The sequence below is a fragment of the Medicago truncatula genome, chromosome 1 (genome assembly GCF_003473485.1).
Source record: "Medicago truncatula cultivar Jemalong A17 chromosome 1, MtrunA17r5.0-ANR, whole genome shotgun sequence".
Classification (NCBI taxonomy): domain Eukaryota; kingdom Viridiplantae; phylum Streptophyta; class Magnoliopsida; order Fabales; family Fabaceae; genus Medicago; species Medicago truncatula.
This window is the reverse complement of record NC_053042.1, coordinates 38,591,831-38,610,603: the sequence shown is the minus strand read 5'-3', so window position 1 is coordinate 38,610,603 and position 18,773 is coordinate 38,591,831. Positions and strand designations below refer to the sequence as shown.

Genomic DNA, 18,773 nt, shown 5'->3' with positions numbered 1-18,773 from the left:
TGAATGATATAGTTCATCCATCTTAGTGTGGCGGATCCAAAAGCTTATAGATTTGAATTGACATGTCTTTTCAATCATACTTGACAGTGGACGATAGGATTGTGGATTTGCTAGCAACAAAAGCTAAACTAACACCCTTAAATTTGGTACTAGAGAGAATCGAATTTAAAATCTTAGGGTCCATTAACATTCACCTTAATCTGGTTTATTTTCATGAGAGATTGAAAGTTGAAATATTTTGGAAACTAATTTTGGGTTTCATGTTTCATCATGCGAGACTATAAAATTAGGAGATATTGTAATATGGGAACACATTCATAAATAATTCACCATGGACTTGCAATTAAAATATGTTTAAAGCTTCAAAGACGACAAACATCGTCTATTGATAGTAGATGTTAACGATACCGATCATTTTTTAAATTGAAATAGTGATTTAAATTATATCAGTTTGACTAAAAAAGTGGGAAAAAACTCGTATTGAATTGACATCAATTAAGTCACTCTTAGTTGTGAATATGAGAAGGATCATGAATTTTATTTATGAGTAATATTATCGATTGTCGTTGAAATTTAAGTATTGATTTACATTGGAATGTCCTATGAAGATGTTCCATCAAAGAATTCATCCTAAAATTAGACTTACAAAAAATATTAGTGACATTTCTAGTCTGTATAAAATATATATTTTTATTTTAGCCCATTTAAAATTTCACATATTTTCTTGACGGAAATTTTCTCAATTTTTTTTAAAGAAAATTTGCTTAATTTTTAGTTTTTACCTTTTTTTTTTGGAAACCCCAGGCTTGCATATATTATGCATTGTCCTTACCAACTGAGCTAAGCTCACGAGTTTTTACCTTTTAAAAAAACTTAAAAGATGCAAGTTTTCTAGGAAATACAAATATATTTATCCCAAAATATTAAAAAAAAATTGACATGCGTGACTTTTAGTTTTGGGTCCAACACATTCATGACTTTAGCTTTTGATGACAGTAGTCATTACATTATTTTTATTGTAAATTTATGATCTTTTGAGTTCACAAGCAAGATTAAACAGTAAGGAAATCATGAAAAGTTGAAGATTTTGAAGAAAGTAAAATCGTGACACGATTGTTGAAAACATGTCAGGATTTGGAGCACAGGATGAGGTTCATTCGACATTGGTAAAATGTGTCACGATGGCTATTTCGTGACATGATTTTAGGAAACATAATTTGGAAAGTTTGTTACTCAAGACAGAATCGGGTCACGATTTCATCAAATCGTGCCACGATTTTAGGAGCAGTTGTTGCCTATTTAAGCTGTATTGTTTTAAACAAGGGGGACGAATTGGAGAGAGCAAAGTGCAATTTTGAGACCTAAAGACGGATAGTAGGGCGATTTCTTCAACCTTCTATCAGTTCATGTATGTTTTAATTCCTATATTGATTATGTTATTTGTAAACTCGATTATGAGTAGCTAAATCTATTAGAGATTAGGCCTGAGATGATTCTGTGTAACCCTATTGAAATATGTTGCTGTGAAACTCTATCTATTGTGAATGATAATCTAGTTTTTATTCAATTCAATTGTTCTTAATTTTTTTATTTATTGACACGATATAAACATGATTTCCTGAGAATGAATGACTACTGACCATAACTTTCAACTTAAACCTAATTGAATTGTTCAAATAAACATAGTTAGTCTAGGAATGAATAATCGTTTATTTGTGATATTAAGTTAACGTTCTTAAAACCTTCAAAGAGTATTAGACCACCTAACAAATTAGGGGATGTACTTTGAGAAGAGGGTCCTAAGTCAAGGGATTGATAGGGCTATTTTGTTAACCATCGTGAAACTAGAGAATCATTCGTAAGAAATAATTGCAGTATACCAATTAGGGGAACTCAGAGGATTCGAAAGAACTGATCTCATATCTCTCCTTATCTTTTCCAAAACTATCTTTATTTTCTTCTTATTTAATTTTATTCAATCAAAACTAGTGTTTCGAGCACTAAAATAATTTACACATCCTATATATTAGCCTTATTGTTAAATTGAGATTAACACAGTCTCTGTGGATACAAACTTATAAATATGGATATAAACTTATAAATTTTATTACTTCGGTTCATTTTTAGTACACTTGCTAAAAATTTATCAATTTTTAAAATAAAAAAAAAATTAAGAGCGATTCATAGATCATACCCACGACTTAAGAAAAATTAAGTATAAAGAAAACCCACGATTTAAGAAAATAAATAAAATAAACACTACAGCTAATGTGAATTGTAAAACAGAAACGCCATACATGCGTGGAAAACTCTTAAGATAATTTATTTTTCAAATCATCATTTTTTAATTTATTAATCTTGCAATTTAAATAGTACTAGTAACTTCACTAATCAGATTTTCTGACAAGGAATAATCTCTTTTAACTTGTAAAGTGAGAGAAAAGTGAGGAAAAAAAAATCTCATTTATCCTCAAAACAAGTTTGAGATCTCTTTTATCTGCGTTTGGTGTGTGTGTTGTTCTTGCCATTTTATAGCTACTTTCATGAAGGGTTGAGCTAATAAAAGCATTGAAATGGAGAATTTGATTGGAACAAGATTGTATTTTTGCTTTAATTGTAGAAACCATGTTGCCGTTCATGATGATGTTATTTCAAAAACCTTTCAGGTGAACACTCTCTCACCTTTATCTATTAAGATTAAGATTTGGAAAAATGTTCGATGAATACAGTATAAACATGTGGTTCACCTACATTTGATTTGTATTTTTTATCATTATTTTTAAGAAATGATATTTGTATTACTATTTTAAATAATTTTAGGACAACTTAGTTTCATATTTGCATTGTCTTTCTATTATTTTTATTCAATAAAAAGAGGGAAAAAAGATTATCACAAAATTATTTAAAAATGGTTGAATAAATATCGTTACTCTTATTTTCTAACACATAGACACTTACTTTTGTAAGAATGTTAGATATTTTGGATTTGAACTTGATCAATTTATAATAACATGTTTAGGCAACAAATTAGTGATTCAAAGTTGATTTATAATTTCAGGGAAGAAATGGAAGAGGTTTTCTGTTTTCACATGCAATGAATGTTACAATAGGGCCAAAAGTAGACATGGAATTCATGACAGGTCTCCATACAATTGCTGATGTTTACTGTTGTGACTGCAATCAAGTGCTAGGTTGGAAGTTTGAAAGAGTTTATGAGGAAACTCAAAAGTACAAGGAAGGTAAATACATACTTGAGAACTCTAAAATTGTTAGGGAAAGTTTGTAATATTGTTCTTTCTGTGTATTCTCTTATCAACTTTTGTGTGATATTTGTTTTTATTCTTCGGTCATAAATATTGATTTTGAATGAATTGATTATTTAAAATTAATTATCCTTCAATTTGTATTAAATTTAAAGTGTTTTATGTTTGACTGTAAAAAATTAAAAACTTTAATTTCTAGCTTCTCGACTTTACTCTATTGTAACCAAACATGTAAAAAAATACTCTACATTTCTAAATCAGCAAAAATGGAACCTCGCTTAAGTTAGACAGCACTCTGGAAAATCCAATTAGAAGAAAATGAAAGTTTTGGAATATTCGAATGAGTAGAACTAGAAGTAATGTCATGGTGGAATTGGACTGGTTAGTGGACAGTGGTTACCATGTCGGATTGTTGAACAATGATTTTTCATTTCAGCTAATTACCATGAATTCTCTGTCTTTGGGGCCACTTGATACGACCCACTAGGGCCAAGAAAGAACCTTATAAATTTGGAAGAAATCTTTTTAATCTTAGTGAAAAATGATATCTGAACAACCATTTTATGACAACTTATCACTCATTCTCCATCATCATTGCAGCTGCCTATCCGTCCATACATCGACAGCTGCTCCCCCTTTTGCTCCACATCACCTCACCCTCAGTCTCATCGCCACGGCTGCTTTGTCCTTCCAAAGCGCTTGTTTATTCCTCATATGAATCACAACATGAGAAACAACTACTTTGATTTAATACCCTCATCTAAATCAAACTATGAGAAACTACTTTAATATATTAAGATAGTAAGTGGAACAATATCAATTCCTGTTGTTTATATCGATTTCAACTGACTTATACAAACATTATTTATTTAGTGGTTTGTATCAAATTTCAGTTGTTGTATTGATTCACTATTAGTGGAAGAATCAAAACCTGACATTGCTGCATGTCCTGATGCGTAGAAACTACATTGCTTCCTGCAATATTAAAATACATGCTATATAACTCTATTGCTCACTTATATATTATGCAATTTGGTTATTTTTAGCATGAAAGATTTCTAACTTTTTTCTTTTAGCAAAGAAAGATTTCTAACTACAAGAATATCATAGTAGACTAGTCCATATATCTGATTGAATTTTGAATCACTTTATAAATAAAACAATATCAAATAGTTTTTACAGTAGCAAAAATTAATCATACAATGCAACCATCTGTGACATGTATTGGCTACTAACAGAACTGAAATGCAAATAAATGAACCGAACTCAAGTTCATTTTCAAGTCTCATTCATTACTATTCAAAAAAGAAAAAAAAAAAGACTGAATCATTACCCTTTATTAAAAAAAAAAAGTCATTCATTACCAAAAATCAACCTCACCCGAAATGCAAATTGAAGAACCCGAAATTGCATAATTGATTTCAGTAATCCTCAATCTCGTTCCTCTTCTCATCAATTGGCAATTCATCCTCAATCTCAATCTGTTTCTAACTCTAAACGTGTCGTCATCCATCATATCTCAAAAAAGATGTCGAAGTCATTCATGAAATACAATGAATTGAAGCTCACCACATTTCGTTCCGAGAAAAACCTTCGACTTCGTTCTCTCCAGCAACAGTAGTATGCCATTCAACGGCGGTGTTCCATGAGAGGTTCTTCTAGGCTATTGTGCGAGGAGTTCAAACCATAACTCCTTGATCTAATGAAGGTAATTTGCAGAGAAATTATGGATTTTAGAGCAAGAGGAAGATGAGTTATGTTTGATTTCTGCTCGGTTTAAAATAAAGAATTGGTTAACCAAACCATCACACAAGCTCGGTTCGGAACCGCTAACAGTTCAGTTTTCTTGCTGAACTAAACCATGAACAGGCCTCATAGCTACCTGCTTTTGGATGTGAAAATTATGAAACCCTTGCGTTATTAATGTGTAGTAATCATAACACCCATTTGTTCTTTTTGAACTCATAATTAGATTAAAATGTTAATTGTAGTATGGTTATAGGCTTATAGCTCTCTATGTGTATAAATTAAGATCTGAATCATCAGCTTCACCTTATAGCACGTCGTAGAGCTATTAGATTTAAGATAGAGAGAAATCTCAAACTTTTCTATCTCTAAGATCCAACGGCTCTGAGGCATCTGCAATAATCAGCTGGCCATTCTAGCGGACCGGAACCTCCACCTTACTAGGAGTTTCAACACCAAGACAAAAGCCACCATCCTCACAATAAAAACGCAGGGTGGGTGAAAAATACAAATACAGCACTGGACAATGTTCGACAAAATTTTGCCTGTCCACCACCCCAACCATCAACACCCACGTCGATATCGTCCCCAATAACCAAAACCATGCTCTAAAGATCTGGAAACATTTTTAACCGGAAACAGAGTATAATATATATCATTATACTAAATCATCTCCATGTAAAGCTATATGCTTGATTCAATGGAAAATAAAAGAAATAAAAAAACTACAATAACCACAGCAAACTATTATCTATAATATCTAACGATATAAGTTCATCAAGTCAATATTTTTAAAACAGAGAAGTGAAACACCGTTGTCCCCCCTATCTGCAGGTCACATCTTTATGTATTCATAAGATTATTTGGCAAGTTCTATCCTCATGAACCGAGCTCCACAAATAGACTGGCCTGAGGATGCAATCCAGCTTCCTTTAGTGAGAGTGCCAATTTTTCTTGTCCATAAACAACCCGAGGGAAGTTAGAGACTAGGCTGTAATTCTCAACTTCTAAACAACCCAATGAATCAACATAGTCATACAAAGATTGAATTGTCACTGTGCTGTTGAACCTCCTTTCTTTTCGCACACCATTTGGAAACCGTACCAACACCTACAATTTTGATTGGAAGTGGAAAAAATAAAACAGATGTCATCCAAGTTAATATAGAGTAAAGGCACTGCAGGAGAAAATTTAATCTTAGACAAATCATCATATACTTTACCTGTGTAACATTAGGTCCTTTTTCAGGTTCTTCACCGAGAGATTGAGCTTTCTCTTCACGTAATTTAGCTAATGCTGCTTGTTTCTCTGCAGCTTCCTGCGCTGCTCTTTCACGAGCCTCCTCTTCTTCCTTGAGCTTTCTCTCAGCTTCAACAGCTTCCCTTGCAAGACGTTCTTCCTCTTCTCTTCTCTGTCGTTCCCTAGCCTGAACATACACAGCATTAATACACCACAACAATAACAGTGCCAAGATTTCCCAAATAAAAGTCTAAGCAAGGGAACAAGTTGAGAACAGGGAAAAACACAAATCATGGAGCAGAGACCACAGAAAAATGATATACAAATAACCATACAATACAAAAAAAAACATACTTGATCAGCTTCTAGTGCAGCCCTGTATGCAGCATCTTGCTCTTCCCTTAAGCGTGCATTAGTTCGTCTTTCTTCTGCATCAAGCCTTGCTGCAACAAGAACAGGGGAACTTTCTTCAAGCACTCTCTGAAGTGTCACTAACATCTCCTCGGGGGATTTTGGACCTTCAACCTGGATTGAGTAAAATGAATGTTAAAAAACATCACAATCAGAATGCTTTATAAACTACAATACTTAATAATTGGCACATCAATTTATTAAGACAATTAAAAATATGACATAATATCAATACAATATGAAAATAGTACAGTCTCGAATCTCGGTTTAAAGTACTGTTGTTATTGAACCTATACATGGTTACCATGAAGTTATTTGTGGCACAATCATTTGGAAAAATCAATTAAAATATTCATAATCCACAATATTTCATAACCTAGAGGGAGGAAAATATTTTAAAGTGATAAAGGACCATGCTGATCAACGAAAAAGATAACAACAATGTTGGAGCTTTATCTTGCTACATGAGATTGACCACATGAATCAAACTGGTCATTTCAGGCTACTGAATGGAAAGAACTTATTCCATACATCAAGTAAATCTCCATGTGGTAAGTAGGAAACACCAGTTGCTGCTATATGATAGGGAGAAATACTTGCTCTCAAGAGAGTTTTCTCATGGTGATTAATTTGATTATTGTTCTATCCCTAGAAAGCAGGTTCTAGATGAAAAATGGAAATCAAGGAAATCATACAGATCATTTTATTCAGCTTCACTACAACCTCAAAGCTATGGAGATGGACTTCTTACCAGCCCTAATGTCGAAAAGTCCAAACAACAAAACTAATAAAATTTTGCAAATGATGTTTCTTTCCCTGCAATCATTTACCCGTCATTAGAGAGAGACACTTAACGCATTGGGCTTTATTATAAGCAGTTAACCTTGCTATTTTTTTTTTCTTTCTTTAATACATCAAGCCTACCTAGTTCCTGTGGCTTTTACCATCCACATTTTTTTAACAGAATCTGAATATAACTGTCCCACAAGCTCTGAAGCACGGACACTGCTTGTGGTGACCGTGTCCCGGTGTCGGACACGTGTTAGTATCGGACACGCGTCAGACACCGATATGACACATGTCAGATGCTGGTAGCAGTGTCCTGAAAAAAAATATAAAATAAAATAGAATGACACGGCAGCAACACTGCAAGACACGGGTTTGGAGAGACACGGCTGGAGGAACCAAACCCTTATACCCAAAAAAAAGTAGAACTGTGGGCTTCTTTCAAAATGATTGCTATGTAGGATCTAAAACTTAAGAAAACCCTAAAGAACAGCAATTGATCATTTGCATTCTGCCCTACATAGAGCTTCTTTCTTTCCCGTCATGTGGATCTGGACAGCAACATTCAGTCACTAAATCACGTCTGAAATTCTCTCTTTGCCCGGTTTGATATGAATCAACCTTCTGTAACCTTTCTATTTTGACTTTTCATTGTTTTGTTTTCCTTCATAATATCATCTCTCATCTCTCACAATATAATAGGCTAAGTAATGTATACAGCTTTATTTGTTTTGTTGTTGTACTATTGTTTTTATGATAATATTATTATATGTATTCCTAATTTCTCACGGCATGTGACTACTTACTAGTAGTAAGCTACTAGCATTATAATATTCAAACTTGGTGGGTAGAGATAGTACAAGAAAGCAACTTCAAGAGGTGGAGTTTGGATTCTAGTGATTAGTAGTTTTTTTTAATAGCTAATTAATAGTATTTTGATATATTTTGTTTTATTTAATTATAATTATATTAAAATAATAAATATATCTAGTGGTGTCGGTGTCCTGCATTTTTTAAATTAGCGGTGTCATTGTGTCTGTGTCGGAGTCCGTGCTTCATAGCCTACAAGTGCCATGAGACTATAAGGCTAAAACTATATCTGTTTGAATTTGATCTCTCATGACTTATAAACCGTAACCATATTATGTGTAATAAACCATGTATATCTATCTTACATACAACAAATACACAACTTTTTGACAACGAGGGCTACTTCAACCACTCAACTATTAGCATTCAACTGCATCAACAAGCTTCTGGCATGTCTGAGCTAAGAAGGGAAATACAGACGTGCATATGTTCGGCAGCCGACAACCAACATACAGTCTTGATCAATCATAATGACAAAGATCAACACACTCGCATATGCAAACACACATATTGGGGGTACCCTTACTTCAAGAGTAAGACGTGTTTAAATTTTTCAGCTTAATAATAACTTGCTCTGAATAATGCACCGGTTGAATTCAAATTTCTCTGATACTTACCTCACAATTTTTATTTTAATGTATAATACATTTTTGAACTGAGGGGTAACCTTGGCGCAACTGGTAAAGTTGTTGTCATGTGACTGAAAGGTCACGGGTTCAAGTCCTGGAAACAGCCTCTTGTGTAAAACAGGGTAAGGCTGCGTACAATACACTAAATGGTGGGACCCCTTCCCGGACCCTGCATATGCGGGAGCTCTAGTGCACCGGGTTGCCCTTTTATAATACATTTTTGAACTCTAACTACATATCAACAATAGACTGCATATTGTGAATGCAATTCATCTAAAACTTAAGTGTGCAAAATTTACATGTTAATACTTTATTATTCAATATTCAGATTTGTTAAATGTGTTCTACAAAAGATCACCAACAAAATTAGTTAATAAGACATCCCTGTGGAGTAAATAGATTCCCACTTGTGCGTGTGTGAAACCAAAATGCTTGATGTATGATATGACCCGGCTACGAGAATACAAGAATTTCTTAAAAACTAAAGATATGGCATGGCCTAAACTTACTAACAAAATTTTAAAAAATATATATACATGGGTGTGTGTATTATACATAAATAGATATATGTTAAATATTTGTGAAGATAAATTGACATTTCTAATTAATGTATAACTGTATCAGTTGAAGATGGTCAACATGTAGATACAGGCTACTTCAGTTCAACTTTGCTCAGTATTCAGATTAATACTACAATTCACGGATTTTAGTTTCTCTGACTTTCCTTCACTTTCTATCTGTTCGTAACAAATGGGCAGATATAATGAATTCAGTTTGCATGAGGACTGAGGAGAACCGGGGAAGTATGACTTGGTCAGAGAGAAAGGTGTGTGAGAGGGGGAGGCATAGAAGATACAGAAAGTTAGGGAAAATCATTCCTCTTGTGCCTAGGATCTTGATGTGAGGAGGTAAAATTCCCTACTAGTCAAGAGTTTTCTCCATTCGTTGTCTCTAATACCAATGACTAATCAACTTGGTATCAGAGATCCGGTTGGTGAGACATGAATAGTGCAAACAAGAGTGAAGGTAGGTAGGAAAAAATGGCAAAGAGAGTTGAAGGTGTACATAGGGAGTCAATGAAGAGAAGCAAATGATGGACAGCATGTGAATGAACTAATTTGCCTAAAGTGGGACGATCAATCAGAAAATTTAAACTTCAAAACAGAGACAGAAGAAAGCTGGGCAATTGTGGTTAGGAGGCTGGAAGGGGAGACTGATATTTCCATAATAATCAAATTACAGAAGTGGAGAAGGAGGCTGCAGCAGCTTTCTGTATAACGTGAAGGTAATTTCAAAGTTAACATATTAAAACTCGTAAGGGAGAAACGGTCAATTTCTAAATCACGAGGGGCACAGTAAATAAATACAGGGGAGAATGAAAATAGACAAAATATTAACTTATCCAAATACTGAGATCGGCATTGAGTCAAAATCTTTTTTGATATTTTGCTGGAACAAATTTGAATCTTAATTATCTTTACACGTATTGATAAATTGGCCAGGTGTCTCCAATATGCCAAAGAGAGAAATTCATAAGAATTAAACCCAGCAGATTAATTTCCTTTGTGTAATCCACAGCAAACATATAATGCAAAAGAAATTGATACATGTGAAACACTAAAGGGACATGTACACCAGAAACAACACAACACCAACACATAGACATAGTGATAATTTAAGAAAATGGAGGTGTTTTAATGTAACCAGATGTGTTCTGTGTAGGACATGACACTCTTTCAATTTGAAGTGTCAGTACAACATAAATTAACAACTAAAACTTGTTATAGTTAGGATTTCAAGATATTATCATCTATCACTTGCAATCGTTATCATCTTAACTGAACAACACTTATTGCATCCTGGTGTGTTCATGAATCCAACCAAAAGTGTGTTAACTAGTTAACCCAAATTGCATTTTGGATGTGTGTTTCTTTACAACACGAAATACATAGACATAAAAAAACAACTTTAGCCACTTAAATCACCACAAGCATAATTATTCAACACAAACATAACACCCCATTAACCCATTTGCATCCATTTCAAAGAGAAAAAAAAATCCAAAATCAACAAAACCTAAAAAGCCATACCTGTTGAAGTAGCGCGATTCTCTGATTAGTCGCAGCCATAACAAGAGCACAAAATGGAAACCTCGAAGCCTTCAAACTATTACTCATCTTAAACCCTTCACTAGCACGAATACTCCCACCCCAACACACAAAATTCTGATTCACAAACTCAACAAAAACCTCGGAACAAAGCGTCCTTCTACAAAACTCTGGCGTATCAGGATGATCAGGAGAATGCAAGTAAACAAACAACAGCTTAAACGAATTCCTCGACCTCTGTAACGCATCCATGAAACCCTCACTCACAAAATTCGGCTTAAAGGCGCCACCACCGTAATCCCTCTCAAAAGCCGCAACAAATTGCATGGCTTCAGTTGTCGCAGCAGATACAGAAACCAACGGCGTGCCAGCAGAGGAAGCCGCGGCTGAGGATGATCCCGGGCCCAGACCTACGAAGCCGAGGGAATAGGAAAGTACACCACCAGCAGCCCATAATCCGAAACCGATTGCTCCTGAGATTAACCCTAGACTACCGGAAATTACGGAGACGGGTAATTTGATAAGCTTCCAGGCTAATCCGGGTGGTGGTGGAGGGAGTGGTGGTTCTGATTGGGATGATGATTGTGATTGTGATAGAAGATGAGTGTTTTGATCGGCGTTGTCGTTATCGCCGCCGTGAGGAGTGTCGGTTGTGGTGAAAGATGAGATGGCGAGTTCGAGGTCCCAATTATGAGCGGCGAGGATCTCGTTACAGAGGTCGGGATCTTGTAAACCGGTGATTGCTTGAAAGTATGCGAGTTTATCTGCTATATCAGACATTTTTGGTTCGATTAGGTGAAATCTGAAGTGAAAACCCTTAGCACCGACAATTCAGGATTCAGAATTCAGAAGAAGATGATAGTAACAAACAGTGATTGAATTGAATTGAAATTTGGAGGATGAAGAAGAAGAAGAAGAAGAAGAAGAAGATGGGTTTGTGTGAATGAATTCGTGGAATTGAATTGAATTGTGAATTGTGAATTGGTTTGTTTATCGACCACATCCACTCACTGGTTTGTCTTCCTTTATCGTTCTTCACGTCTATTGTTGTGTGTGTACACGTAAGGGTTAATTGTAATTGCTGGCCCAATATCTTAGAATTTTAGTTAAGGAAACTCACTCTAATTTCCCTATAAAAAGAAACAAACTCACTCTAATTTCATTCTATTTTATGTATGTTTGGTTCCACCTTGGGGAATAAAATTGGATTATGAATGTGTATAATTGATTCACATGTTTGATTGTTGTTAAATATAATTGATTTTGCCTTTAGAATTGATTCTTGAAGTTAGGATTTGTTGTTTTTTATTCTATAATTGATTTTCACACACAAATTTATAGTTCGACTTACTTTTACATCAATGTATTCAAATACAAATCACTTTTGGTTTCAATTACTTTTAACCAAAATCAATTTCAATTATATCAAAATCAATTATCTCTACCATACAATCAAACACACGCTTAATAGGGACATGTGTAAAACACTATTATTGGTCATAGTTCAATCGATATTATTGCCATTTGATTTGATTTGAGTTGTTTAGAACAATGGTGGCGAGCATTCTTGCAACGACAATGCTGATGTAAGTTGGAGGTACTTATAAGTAATATGGTGCTCAAGTTAGAATGAGAGTAAAGAGTGATAGGTTGTTACGATGAAAATTGTGTATCTGAGTTGAAGGTGGATAATGTTTTTTTTAATCGAATAGGCATAAAGCCATTGAAGCAATTATGTGTGAACATTTATGTCATTGTATAAAAGTCTCCCTTATGTTTCTATGAGTGTTGGTTTAGGTGACATAAATTTAGTTAATGTTTTTCTTATGTTGCAGATTAGTTTGGCTGGTAAAATAAAAACCGCAAACTGAACTAAACCATGCAGTTGAATAAAAAAGTGATCCAAATACATCCAAACTAAATGTAGTTTTTTACAGTTTCGGTTTGAATTAGTTTAATTTCTAATTTTCTATTTGATTGATTTGATTGTGAACACTCCTACTTGCAACACCCTGCAACTTATCCAAATTGATTTTAACAATATGAAGTAAGGATAAAATTTTGCATATTTTTTTGATATAACGATATAGATTAATAAAATTTTCGTCAACAACTTGTAGGAAAAATATAAAAAAAATCATCAACTAAATCTAAAATACACTTCTTCAAAATGTTATCTGAAATCCAAGTATAATAGAGTAAAAATTAAAAATATACAAACAAGTTAAGTTGGTAATCGATCGAGTTATCGACCGACATTCGTCAGCCATGATTCCATTTCTTTAAACGATTGACGCTGATGAATAAATTTTGATTCTCAATTGTGGATTATTTAACTACTCCAATAGAGTGTTAGGTACAGTTTTTTTTTTTTTTTTTGAAGGGAAAAGTGAAAAGGTACAGTTGTTATCCCTCAAAAAAATTTAAACAACAATGCATTTTTCATTATATAATTTATTGATGACATCATTTAATTCCGAATAGTTTTAAATGTAAAAACACATTATAATTAGTAGGGGATTTCTAAGACTTGACTTGTTTATCTAATTTTAACATAATTCTTTTACACGCTTTTCTTAATAAATTTTTTTTTTTGAAGAAGCTTTTCTTTAATATTTTAAATAGTCTATTTTTTTATAAATCAAAATAATCTATTTAGTATTTAATAAACCTATTAACATTATATAACCATGTATGTATAAATAATAAATATGTAATTAATTTTGAAAAAAATGTAGTTAACTAAAATCCACAAATTATAATAATCTATAAAATAAAATCATAACTTTCTTAGAAACAAAGGGTCGAAACCCGAAAGAGAAAAAAAAAATACAAAGAAACTTATCGAAGTACCAACTCTTCCATTATTATATTAATCATCAAGCAAAGCTTGACAAAAAGATAGAAAATATGGTCATAAACATCGGGTGAGGGCCTAGCTGAAACCTAAATTGGCCAACATATCAAAGTGAAACCAACCCTCCTAAACCACATTCTTTTCTTGCACCATTTGAGCTACAACCTCATAATCAACCAAGATTTCAAGAGTTTTTCAACCTCTAGTAGAAACCAAACAGACAACTTCCAACATAACTTGATTGCACTCCTAGAATTAAAGTCTTGAAGTTAATGGTTAGAATTATGATACTCAAAGACCAAAAAAAATGCAAGAGAAACTGAAAAACCATTTTTAGCTACACTATGTCCGTAGGTATAGTCCTGTCCCGTCGCTAGAAAACCATAAAATAGAAATTTTGGCACAAAATAAGCTCAGTAATGTAACACACTTAGCAAATCCTTTTTTTTTTTTTGGCTTTCGCACCAGTTTCCGACCCACCAAAGGTGAGCGACTAATCTGACTCGTGCGTAGAGGCATGCGCACTGGTCAAGCGTTATTCCCAGTGGGAATCGAACCCAGTATTCCCCAGGTACGTCCTTGGAAGGAGCTCCTTGCCATTAGAGCCAACACAACTTGGTTAAATCCATTTTTCTTTTGTTCTCTTCATTCAATACAATTAAATTGTGCACGGTTATTTTAAAAAAAATTGTGTTAATTCTAATGATAAAATAATTTTATAATTAAGTGGATTAAGATACAATAAATAAGGATATATTAGAGGAAAAATTCATTAATGCTTAATTGATGTTCTAAAGTGGCAATTGATTTGAGACAATAAAGTATACTCTCTCACGTCTCAAATATAAGCAAACAATTTTATTTTTTCTTCAGATTCATTGAATAACTGATTTATTTGGTATATAAACCAAATATATAAATTATTCAATGAATCTGAAAAATGAACTTTTGTTTATATTTGATGCAGAGGGAGTAAATGAGAGACAATTTCCTTAACACATGGAGTACTTAACAGAGAGAGGTGGGGTTTAGTATGGGAATGAGAATGGAAAGTTGTTCCCTTGATGGAAAAGTTGAACCTTGATCATTGATATAATAGTTTTTTATTCTGATGGATGATATCCTTTACCTGTAACTTGCTAAAACTTTTTGCTGGCACATGTACACCTTTTACAGCGGCCCCACCTACTTATTAATTAAGATTATTTCATTTTGTTTGAATTTTTGGTCCTTTTGAAATTGTTTATGGGCGGCCTATGGCAATTGTACTTGCGCTTGACTTCTAAGTTTAAATTGTCAACATTAATTACTCCCTCCGGTCCTATTTACAAAAGAAAGTTAACTTTTTAGATATAATGTACGTATCTAGTCAAAAATCTAAACCAAATACATAAATTATTTAATGTATCTAAAAATTAAATTGTCTCTTGTAAATAGGACCGGAGGGAGTATTATTTGCAATCCTTTATTATTAGTTATATTTTTTTGGTAACAATTAAATCCAATATTAAAGTAAATTAATATAAAGAAAAATAATTTTTTATGTTGAATAATAGATTGAAATAACATCAAATTTGTACAATTCTTTGAAAAAAAATTACGCTGATTAAGATTTTTGGAGTTTGATTAATCATTTAAACTTCGTTCTTGTTCTTCTAGGTCTAAGATTGTTTGGAGTTTGATTAATTATTTAAACTCTGTTCTTATTTTTCTAAGTCTAAGTGTGTGTTTGGTTTGACGGTGGAAAAAATTGATTTTGATAGAATTGAGTTTGAGATAATTAATTTTGGTTAAAAGTGAGTTTGATATAAATTGATTTATGTTTGAATACACTTGTACAAAAGTGATTCTTATGAATTATAGTTGTTTGGATACTTTGAATTAAAATTACTTTGGATGTCTAATTACCAAAATAAGTTTTGATTGTATAAATAAATTTTAACTAATAGTAAATAGTAAAAAAAAAAAAATCTCTAAATAATCAACCAAAAATCTCTAAATAATCTCTGTTACTTATATCATGTGCCCCTCTCTGTCATTTCCCAGAAGCTTCAATCCCATTTTTACCATTTTGATCTCCTTTCCCCATCTCTTAATACTCTTCTACTACTCTCCTTCTCCCATATATCTACATTCTTATTTATAATTCTAAACATTGTTTATAAGTTGATAATCTGAGAAATTCATGTTTTAACTTACAAATAACTACAGATAAATGGTAAGTGACTACAACCAAAATTTGTAAACAATGAAAAAACAAACAACTTCAACAAATCATATCTGTGTCGAGAGAGATTTGCAAAATAGTGAAAAAAATTACTACAAGTAATTGGTAAAAAACTACAACAAAAATTTGCAATTAGTGAATAAATAAACTACTTCAACAAATCATATCAGTGTAGAGGGAGAAGGAATAATATAGACCGATGTTTGAAGATTTCACTGTTTAAAAATGAAATGGAGTTTTCCTATTTTTTCATAGGATTTGTTGTGTTTCGTTTTTTGATTTTGGAGAGAAGGAGGAACCAAGTGTATAGCTGTCTGTTTTGTTATGTGAAATTAATCTGAAGTGAAGTAGTAGTAAAAAGAGGAGGTGTAATAGGAAAAACAAACAACATTAAAAAACTGTTTTATTTTTTCTTTTTCTTTTTTTCCCAACCGGTTACAAACAGCCACCTGGCCTGGAAAAGGGCAGTTTCCCATGGTGGGAAAGAACTGTCCGATCCCAGGCTAAACGCCACATACGAGAAGGTGGCATTTATCATGGGAGTGGAGAGTTGTTTCTCACTATGGGAAAGTAGATTTGAACCATTAGATCAACTAAAGAACATATTTTTATCATAGTCCTTCAGTATCAAATCTAACACCCGCTCTCTACAAACCCATCTGCCTTCTTGCCCCACCACCTCTTTCCGGCGCGGCACCGCTGCTACATCGCTGTGACATTTATATGAGAACTTACATGAATTTTAATATTCTGATAAATTATATTTTTAATTTAAAATAAAAAAACTCAATTGATTAATGATTAAAATAGAATTCATCATATTATGGGTTTGACATTCTTTTTTTTTTAATCGGCTCTGGGTTTGACATTCAAACGTAATCCACAAACAGAAAATGGAGAATTGTTGTTTCAAACTTTCAACCGGTATTGAAATTCGAAAGAATGGGATTTTCCATTTGTCTGCTCATGATGTTGAGCCAAAATGTAAGAGACGATGAGATTTGTCACACAAAAACCCATTTGTCTAAAACCCAGATGCAACAAGAAAAAGTTGAACCTTCCGTACAAAAAAAAAGGATGAAGGTTATTGAATTTAAGAAGTATTGCTAAAATGCCAATCGAATCTCCATTGTGTGATGAAGGTTAATACAAAGTTTTAATCAAAAAATTTGACTCTTGAATCATTGTGAGCTTGCGTGGACTAGATCTAGATCTGAAGCAGCTTATGTGACTGAAGTAGATATATTGTTGGGTTCTTGTGCAACAGGCCAATCGAACACAATAAAGTATAAGAGGGTTTGGCATTTTTGTGTCTTGACAAGAGAAGGTTTGACAGAGGAGACGAGATTGAGCTCCATCAATTATTTGCTTTTGTATAAATTATTACTACCAATATTAAATAGGGTTCATAAGAGTAAAGAAAAATTATGCCTGCTATTAGTGTTTTTTTCAATCATAAAGTCAAAACATATTAACTAGATTTGAATAATTAGACTAAATCAGAAGGGAAAACAATGTGGTGGTGGTGGGTGACTGCATTATGAGTGCGGGAGTGGAGTAGAGAGAATGTTGATGGATGATATGGTGTGGATAGACTATCATAAAAACCGTGTTCCTCTTTAATCTGATCCTTGAAAAAAGCTTTTCCATGATGGGAAACAACTCTCCATTCCCATGCTAAACCCCACCTAGAGGGAACTATTGGTGTAAAATAGTTTGAGCTTAATGGACATATATAGTTGGTGTACAACTAGTTGTTCATGTAGCGACATTTTATCTGAGAGGGCACTAATTTGAAGTCATGATTGTTCACTTCTCTACACTTAAGATGTGTGATTCTCATCATCAAACTATTTGATTCTTACAAACTATGTGATATGACAAAAGAAGTACATTTACAAGAGTAGAGTGATCCGATAGAATAATGTATTTTAATTTGATATCGGTATAATGTCCCATTTAATCCCAAATAATTTTTAACATCTATGTCAAATAAAAGAACTCATAATATGTGATGTAAGTCAACTTTATAATGACATTTAAAAAATAATAACCGTAAATTATTGGATTATCATGTTAATACAAGAGTAGTTTAGATTAGTGCATGTCAAAAAAATTCTTAAGCTAAGGAATGTAAATGTAAAAAATGCATTATAATTAGTGAGAGGATTTTAGAATCGAATAAACTATCAAATTAGTCAATGACTTTAGAAGACACTTTGAATATATCTCTAACTTTATGATATTTCAAAAAGATCATTGACTGTGTCAAATTTTACTCATTAATCGTTCTAAGCAAATATTAAGGACTAATTTGGTTGTAAATGGATAAATATAAGGAGCACATTGATAGCAAATTTTTAAAACATAATGACATAACAGAAAATAGGTCTCTAACTTTTCAATTTTTGATTGATGCCACCGAAATAAGAAGATCTGTGACAAAGAAGCAGTGAAGAAGAATAGAGTTTTGATGGCACTAGAAGAGAATTAAAAATCACGGAGGAAATCATAGAGATGATGAACCTCTATTTTTATCTTGTTTTGTTTGGCCATAGAAAATGTTGTGGACTCAGTTATACAAACTAGCAATAAAGAAAACTTATTTGCAAAGTGAGTAAGGGGACTGTGCTGAAA

At 33.0% G+C, this 18,773-nt stretch overlaps 2 protein-coding genes across 3 annotated transcripts; one reads left to right on the top strand and one right to left on the bottom strand.

Annotated features, from left to right (window-relative positions):
• The first annotated feature begins 2,389 nt into the window (after window positions 1-2,389).
• Window positions 2,390-4,167, top strand: LOC25484559 (protein yippee-like At4g27745). Of its 2 annotated transcripts, XM_024781420.2 has the most exons (3): window positions 2,390-2,666; window positions 3,059-3,239; window positions 3,864-4,167. In XM_024781420.2, exons 1-3 carry the CDS (start codon window positions 2,574-2,576, stop codon window positions 4,007-4,009), a joined length of 420 nt encoding a protein of 139 aa, XP_024637188.1. In that variant the 5' UTR covers window positions 2,390-2,573; the 3' UTR covers window positions 4,010-4,167. The 2 variants fall into 2 exon arrangements, with proteins under 2 accessions (XP_024637188.1, XP_024637191.1); XM_024781423.2 differs by lacking the exon at window positions 3,864-4,167 and having other exon boundaries at window positions 2,393-2,666; window positions 3,059-3,337.
• A 1,451-nt stretch (window positions 4,168-5,618) lies between these two features.
• LOC25484558 (plant UBX domain-containing protein 10) lies at window positions 5,619-12,140 on the bottom strand. Its single transcript, XM_013613405.3, has 4 exons — window positions 11,035-12,140; window positions 6,603-6,773; window positions 6,232-6,435; window positions 5,619-6,119 (listed from the first exon to the last, which is right to left on the bottom strand). Exons 1-4 carry the CDS (start codon window positions 11,830-11,832, stop codon window positions 5,889-5,891), a joined length of 1,404 nt encoding a protein of 467 aa, XP_013468859.1. The 5' UTR covers window positions 11,833-12,140; the 3' UTR covers window positions 5,619-5,888.
• Window positions 12,141-18,773: the final 6,633 nt, after the last annotated feature.

Coding starts and splice junctions, on each gene's coding strand:
- LOC25484559 (XM_024781420.2), top strand. CDS start 2,574: ATGGAGAATTTGATTGGAACAAGATTGTATTTTTGCTTTAATTGTAGA. Junction 2,667..3,058: donor TTATTTCAAAAACCTTTCAG/GTGAACACTCTC, acceptor TTATAATTTCAG/GGAAGAAATGGAAGAGGTTT. Junction 3,240..3,863: donor AACTCAAAAGTACAAGGAAG/GTAAATACATAC, acceptor TCATCATTGCAG/CTGCCTATCCGTCCATACAT.
- LOC25484558 (XM_013613405.3), bottom strand. CDS start 11,832: ATGTCTGATATAGCAGATAAACTCGCATACTTTCAAGCAATCACCGGT. Junction 6,774..11,034: donor GAATCGCGCTACTTCAACAG/GTATGGCTTTTT, acceptor TACTCAATCCAG/GTTGAAGGTCCAAAATCCCC. Junction 6,120..6,231: donor AAGGACCTAATGTTACACAG/GTAAAGTATATG, acceptor TCAAAATTGTAG/GTGTTGGTACGGTTTCCAAA.